Source organism: Struthio camelus, chromosome W (genome assembly GCF_040807025.1).
Source record: "Struthio camelus isolate bStrCam1 chromosome W, bStrCam1.hap1, whole genome shotgun sequence".
NCBI classification, from domain to species: domain Eukaryota; kingdom Metazoa; phylum Chordata; class Aves; order Struthioniformes; family Struthionidae; genus Struthio; species Struthio camelus.
In genome coordinates this window covers 26,769,149-26,776,788 of record NC_090981.1, presented here as the reverse complement: position 1 = coordinate 26,776,788, position 7,640 = coordinate 26,769,149, and the positions used below count along the sequence as shown (strand labels likewise).

The 7,640-nt window shown below is 35.2% G+C and overlaps 1 protein-coding gene across 10 annotated transcripts in view; it reads right to left on the bottom strand.

Moving 5' to 3' along the window:
• The window catches only part of LOC138060823 (E3 ubiquitin-protein ligase Praja-2-like), a 157,068-nt gene that overhangs the window by 146,695 nt on the left and 2,733 nt on the right, over positions 1-7,640 (bottom strand). For 8 of the 10 annotated variants that reach the window (XR_011137305.1, XR_011137306.1, XR_011137307.1 and 5 more), the window contains exon 2: positions 6,261-6,371. The exons of the other annotated variants lie outside the window; for them this stretch is intronic. Coding sequence is in view for 3 of the 8 variants with exons in the window: in XM_068924902.1 (XP_068781003.1) it covers positions 6,261-6,368 (108 nt within the window). In the remaining 5 variants the exon portion in view is untranslated. The remainder of the gene's footprint in view (positions 1-6,260; positions 6,372-7,640) is intronic. 10 annotated transcript variants of the gene reach the window in all.

Sequence of the window (7,640 nt, the reverse complement as noted above, 5' to 3'; positions counted from 1 at the left end):
GTTGCAGCACTTGGGAGTATGCTTTTTTATTAGGAGTTATTTAAACATGTAAGGTTCCCTAAGGGAAAGACAGTCTAATAAATGCCAAAGCCAAGGGCAAATGGTGCTTATCAAATTACAGGGAATCAAAGAAGAAGGAGCAAACTGATAGGAAAATAAGTCTTACCTGTTCTGCTGCCAACAGAAGAGCCCCTCTCTTTCTGCATCCTCCTAGCTTACCCTTCTTGCTTTCAAACTGAAACTCTGAAACTATCACTGTTGGACATCATGCTGCAAAATCCTTGCTTTCTGTGTCTCCCACAGGAACTGTGGGGCCCTCCTCATCAGAACTCTACAAATCTTGCTAAAATCTTCCTTTGTTTTTCGATGTGGTAGAATAATACAATCAAGTACTGTGCCTCTGTACAACGTAGATAACTACTAGAGTCATATAAACCTGTTACAACATGTTGCGTGTGTCCATAGTTTTTTTTTTTTATTTATTAACACTTAACAGGTTACAGAGGTCTTGTGCAGGGGTGTTCCTGCTCAGTAGCCTTTAGCAGTCCCCTGTTGACAGGGAGATGTGGCAACTCAAGCAAAACACAAAAAGGGGCCAGTGGGAGGAAGCTGTAAGACCCTTTACGGGGAAATGTCTATTTTTTCCGTTTTCCGACATATAACAACTTAATATTATATCATCTTGTTAGTATTATTTTAACAACCTGTACTGTTTTGTACCTTATGTTCTAAGTGTCCACTGCATTAGGCTGCACACATACACACACACATATACAACAAAAGTTTATGCTGAAATTTCAGCCAGTTAAGAAGCATTACAGCTGCCACTGCCTCCTTCAACACCAAACAGCCTAGAGCAGTTGCCAGTGACTGCAGAAAGCGCTCCCCTTCTATAGGAAGTATGGGGACAGGTGGGGACATGCTTTCCATGCTCCTGGTTAGTCTAATATTCTGTTTAGTTTGTTCATTTAGAATCAATCTTTAGTATGTTTGTGAGATGGGCAGGATAAAAGGTAGCTATTGCAGGTGTTTTTGGCAGATTTTGGAAGGCAAAAAAGATTAGTTTGGTTTGAAGAAATGTAACCAGTGAAATCTGTACTTCTGAGACATTTGTTAGCTTTTGTCAATTTTTGTTTGTCTTCTCCTTTTACAATTGTATGGACTTTTTAGGGCAAGCCTGCCTATACAAATTTTGTTCGTTTTGTACAGAGCCTAAAACATTAACGACAATTTTTCACAACCTTCTTGTCTATAGACTGTTTAGAGTCCAAAGCAATAGCCAAGAGAAAAAGGTATTTCTCACAAAGTGAAGTTGATTTGCAATATTCTTTTCACAATGTACATTTCAAGTGAACTGAAAAGAGATCAAAGGAAAAAATAAGAACAAGAATATCATCTGAAAGTATTCCATACTATACTCCTACAGTTTGAAGCTTTGTTTTCAATAGGCAGTAAGCAACAATAGACATAAAACATGCAAATTTTGTTCCATATTGTCAACATTATTCCAAGAAAAGTAAATTTGTAGATATATGCAGTGATTTAATTAGTTTGGATACCAGACATTAAAAACATCTGAAATATTCTTAGGGATGTTTGCATTTAAAGTTACAGTTACATCTCTTTCTTCAAATAAAGACCTAGACCTCCTGTAGAAATGAACAGTTATTTTCTACCAAGATGGGTGAAGAAATCACACATTCTTATATACTCACATATACATGCACCAAGGCATTGCTCCAAAGCATAGCAAAATATTCAGGCCCAAATGTACTTCTGGCCCACCCTGGCTACTGAGCCTATTACTGCATAATGTGAGAGGGAGTTCTAGATACGTTCAACTTCTCTTTTGTAACACGTTTTTGAACCTTGTGGATTCAAAACATGCATTAGAGCTTATTATGCTCCACGCAAACATTCAAGAAGCACCTAAAAAGCATACTCCACAATGCTGTAATGGAGTCAAGCTCCTGAGGATCATTATATAGTACTGATACATATCTCCAGTATATTCAACTTTTACATGAATACAGATGACTGATATTTGACCCATTTTTTTACTCTAGGGGCTAAGTCAGATGGTCAAGATTATATTGTTAGTATTTCATGGACAAACATACGCTAAGCCTGGTTTACCACACTTAATGTCTGTTAGACTTACACACTTACTGAAGTAGACAGTACTAATTTCACACTTGTAACTGTCATTTTTAACAAGTACATTTGCTGCTCTGATAAACATTTTTGTAACTATTTGCTTTGTAATACTCATGAAATATTAGTTAATTGAAAATCCAAACTGATATTTCTATGTGATTTCTTATAACGTACCTGAGACATTGTTCTTTACTTTGATGTTGCTGATACAGAATATTATCTCCACCTATTAGCTGTTGCTTTATTCCCTTTAACTATGCTTGCACTTAAAGATTTGCAATTCCCAGAACTGTTTCCCAGTAGGAGGTAATTCTGGGAATTCTCCCTTCTTCAATACAATAGAAATTAATGGTTTATATTGGTGTTTTTTCTGCTATTCCAACATATAATCAAAAGTTAATAATATAGTCTTTATCTTTCATTAAATATTGCCTTTCTGTTGTACTTTCTAGAGATGATACTTATTACCCGCATTTAGAGGTGTAGGTGACTGATTGTTTCTATTTTGGAGATGTAACTCTCGCTCTGATCATTATTTTTTCCTGAGACCTGAATGTCACCAGAAAAGCTCCCCGAAAGTTTTGTTCTATGAAGTTTAGACATTCTTTCCTCAGCTCAGTCTATGCTCAGTTCTTAAAGCAATTGCTGCCTTGCTTACAACAAAGACTTTTCTCTCCTTTGTCCTCCATGTTTGCTCTGTGAACACTGAAAGAATCAGCTTTTATTCTGAGAATAAAATATATGTATAGCAGACATTTTTCATTCTTTCTTATATTTTATTCTATTACTATATTTTCTAGAGACTATCTATATAATTAAACACATGACTCAGTACATAAATAAAAAATACCTATCCAGTAGACTCTAGCAAAGAAGGAAGACATTCTTTCACTTTGTAAAAATAACTTTGTATATTGTATAACAATTAGATCCATCATTAATGAACCAGCTTGTCCAGCAACAAATAATTTGTCATTTAAAATTTTATGCTGAGTGTTCCTTGCTACAGAATGACATACCATTACTCTGTAAACACCTGAGTATGCTTTAATGTGGGTTCACACACATTCAGCCAGACTTACAGACATATGGCTTGTCCTGGCTTACTTTCAGATATTTGATTGTAACTTTCTGATTTTTGTCATGCCATGCTCTTTAAATTACCACTTGTTGTGAAGCTATCTGCCCCAAGAGTCCAGCTGTTTTGACTCAGACCATTGAGAATTAAGGAAGATTTCCAGTTCGAGGCTCTGTGATAAGAAAAAGCCTTGTTACAGTTAATGGGCAAACTGTCCATCCACTCGTAAAAGATAAATTCAATGCTGATGGCAAACATCCTTGTACAGGTTAAGACATATGGTTCATGAAAAAGCTTAGAAAAAGGTGCCAGCAAGACACCTGGTGAAAAGGATCATATACAGTTCTAATTTCATCTATAAGAATTGTCTGCCTGGCTGTTTTGAGGTGTCAAGACAGACAAACAAAGTCTTTTGCGAGTTTGAAAGAGAGTCCAGAATCTTAACGGATATACATTTAGCACAAGTTTATTCTATGTCTTTGCAGTTTAGGGCAATCTATAATAGACTAATACAATGATCGAGTTATTTAGCCTATCAGGATAACAGAAGTAATTCATTGTCAGCCTCTATGTTAACCTTGCCCTTAGATACAGTTTCAAAATTCTGATATTAAGTTCCCTACTATTTTTTTTCCTCTCCAAATAATATATTGCTAAATAAAGATGGAAATTCTAAACATCTATTTTAAATCCTATTCTAAACATCTATTTTAAATCCTACTCTCTAAAAGCAGCTGAGGGCTAGTTCAGTGTATAAGGGGAGAAACAATCAGAGATATAGAAGTACTTTACAAAAATTAAATTTCTGCAGCAATTCACCTCACACTTGCTAACAAGTGTATGCCAACAGATTACACAAACTTTATTCAAAGAAATGTAGTTTCTTCAAACAGATTTTGAAGAAAAAAAATCAAAAGAAGAAATCTGCATTACAAAAATTCAAAGGACAAACAAAACTGAACCTACTACCTTTGCTCTATATTTTTCATTTGTGCTTACAAAAACCTGCAAAATTTAAAGAAACATGAATATGTATATGTCTCCTGCTAGGCTTCAGCTGAAAGTACAAGAGACTGCTAATTCTCTAACGCTCACCTCTGGTATACAGCGTTTCAATATCTCTGCTAGACCAATTCAGACTAATTCTAAAGCCAACAAAGTTTAAAATATATATACTAATGATGCACTTAAAATCAGTAAGATTCTAGTCTTAGATTCAATCAAGTGATCAAATGCAGTGTTCAAAAGTTATATAACAAAAACAAGCAAAGAAACTTGATGGAGTTGAAAGCAAAGCCTCATTTTGCTTCACTAATTACTGATATTTTAGAGAAGAATGACCTGCCTGTTTGGAAAGGTGATTGATTTTTGCAGTTTGAAGCCTTACACTTTCAATAAATGCAAGAACTGGCAAGTACTTCTACATGATACTAACAGTAGGCAATGAGGCACTGCTAAGTTGTTTCCTGGTTGATTTTTCATTTGGATTTAAATAAAAGAGATTGATCTGACATTCAGAGAACATCAAATGAAAATAAAATAGGCAGGCAGGAACGTCAGGGTTTGCTCATCTAAAAAAGGGAAGCTTGCAATAATTCTAACCAAATCTAATTACTCCATGAAAAACTAATGGAGTATGGTTTTCTATGGATTTGTGTCCTAAATCCTAAACACCTCCTTTCACAATAATCTCATCTTGTTCCCCCTCCATGTCCTCTCTGTTTTTCCTGCTTTTCTTCCCTACAATATTTCCAGTTCACTTTCTTCCTTTCCTCCTCTGCACATGTTTTTTTAGTTACCTTTCCTTCCCACCATGCCTCCACTTTTGCCCCATGCCTTCCTTTTGGGCAAAGACAGCATAAGCTCTGTATGTTCTGAGCAATACACGTTCTTGGACAAGTCAGTACGTACGCACCTTTGCCAACTACTGTATCCCAGCCACCACTTCCCATTATGTGTCTGGAAAATTAAGTTTTTTTAAGGCTCCATCCTGTCAAATGCAATTTACTTCATTCAGAGGCTGAAAACTTACTGGAGTGGGGAAGGGAAGAGAGAATGTCTGTTCAGGAAAGCTAAACTTAAGAAAATGAGACTAAGAACTGTTTCTCCCTACATCCATTTCTACCAAATCTGCATTATAAGAATAGGTATTTTAAACATTGATGGAAAAAAAAGCAAGGAAGTATCAGAAGGGTCTCAAATCTTACAGACAGCTTATGACAAAGGTGAATTCTTCTCACTTATGCACTTTGTTCCTGTGTATTAAATACATCAGAATGTACTCTCTGTGATTATTACGTGTTTCAGGTTCTTTCCATCTTCTCATGTTTTTATAAAACACTCATAAAAAGATAAGCTAGTGTGAAAGGGAGACTCAGAAAAGATAAACATTTCTGAGCACCCACAACAGTTTGAGAATGTATAATACCAATACTGAGTTACATTTCCAGTAAAAGAAATCTTAAAAATGTGCTAGCCCTCCTTAACATGCTCAGGAATAAAAGTATCCTTCAAACATAGTATGCTGTGGTTTTAAGCGACTATCTCCTTTTCTTATTTTGCAACTGTTGCTAATAAGGATGTACATTAATGCATAAACATTTAGTTTAAGAATCAGATGAGACATGTTAATTTCTTGAAGATGAACTGTAAAGGCTGACAAATTCCTGTGTTCCTATGTTCCTACGTCCACAAAATATCTGAGACTAGTTACTGTTTTCAAATAAGCAACTATCGATCACTTATTGTCCAAACCTATGATAATGGTTTTATATCATGATGATGCACTTATATTACCCCAAATGAAATATTTTCTTTCTGCAAACTGAAGGAAAAGAGGTCATATATATCTTAAAATAGAAATATTGTCCGTTACTTTCACGATTTAATATTCATTAACTTGGTGTGAAAACATAAACTTTTGTCAGTAAATATTTCCATAGAAGTTTTTTACAATATTATTATCTACAATAATTACAGCTTTATAAACTCTTAGCATGCAGTTCAGAGAGTTATAAAGTTATACCTGTATAACATTTGTTCTGTTTTCTTCCTTGTTTGGATGGTAGATCCTTTCAGATACAGAGTTTACTTGACTGCACAGTTTCTTAATAGCCAGAGATAAAGTTTCCATAGTCTGTAGTGAAAAATGTAATTTAGACACCATCAGCCTGGTCAGTAAGAAAGTAACTACTGAAAAGCTAGATTCCTCTGTTTGCTATTAGAAGCTAGATCCCGAAAATAAATTTGGCATCTAAAGGAGGGCTTAGATAGACTTTAGGTACCCAAATCCAAAACCGAGATCTAAAAAAAAATCACACATCAACTGTCTATGGCTTGAGACACATCTGTATTTAAGATGAAAACTTCTTTATATGACCACAGTTCTGGTCCTGCACTTCCTTGGTTTGTCCCAGCCTCAGGACCCAGCTTCCTACCTAACCCTAAATAGGTAGAAAAAACACATGCATAGCTCTCAAGATATACCAAGAAGATTGCATCCCTCACAAAATGCAGTTCATTTTAAAAAATGCACTTAATTTAAAAAAAGGGGAGGATATTAGAAACATTGCTATATCCACTTTTTAAATTGCAGCCTACTGCACAGGTTACTGGCATGGCAAATGGAAGACAAAGGTTCAAAGAGTGTATTTCAACAAGTACTTAAGTGTTTTGGTATATCACATTTTGGTATATACATGTGTATACACATGTACATAACATTGACATACATGTGGCTTATGCACACATACAACTATATAAAAAAATATTCATACACATATTTTTATTTCTAGATACATTTACACACAGATATGGATATATAGTCATAAGTAAACATGGCTAGGTCATAAAAGTGGTCAGCACCACCATTTCTTCTGTTATCCACACTTCAAAAGTGGAAATATTAATTATTTCTTTGAAAAATAAACTGTGAACATCAATACTCAAGAGAGGATTCAAACTAACAGAGCATGAGTAGATGAAAATACACATCCCTAGTCCCTAATTAATAGACCTAAAGCCTGGAAAGGGCTGGGTTTTAGACACAGGACTGTCTCCAATGTTTCCTATCGATTGTCATGGACAGATCTTTGAATAGCACTGGGTTTTCAAGTTATATTTCTGAAGCAAATATTTCACCCTGTCACCTATACAACATAATTCAAGCATCTAACAAAGGAACCTGAACTCTACTTGAGGAGAATTTTTTTGGATCTGGCACTACATCTCCAGATGAATGTGAACTCTGCTTTGGTTTTAATACTGCACAACACTGATATTGTTTTTCCATTCAGTGTGGAAGAACAAAGCGGTTCTTGTCATTGACACTACCGATACTAGATTATGCTGACGTTACACTAAAAATTTTGGTATTAGACCAGATTACCGGAGTCCCTCATTCCAC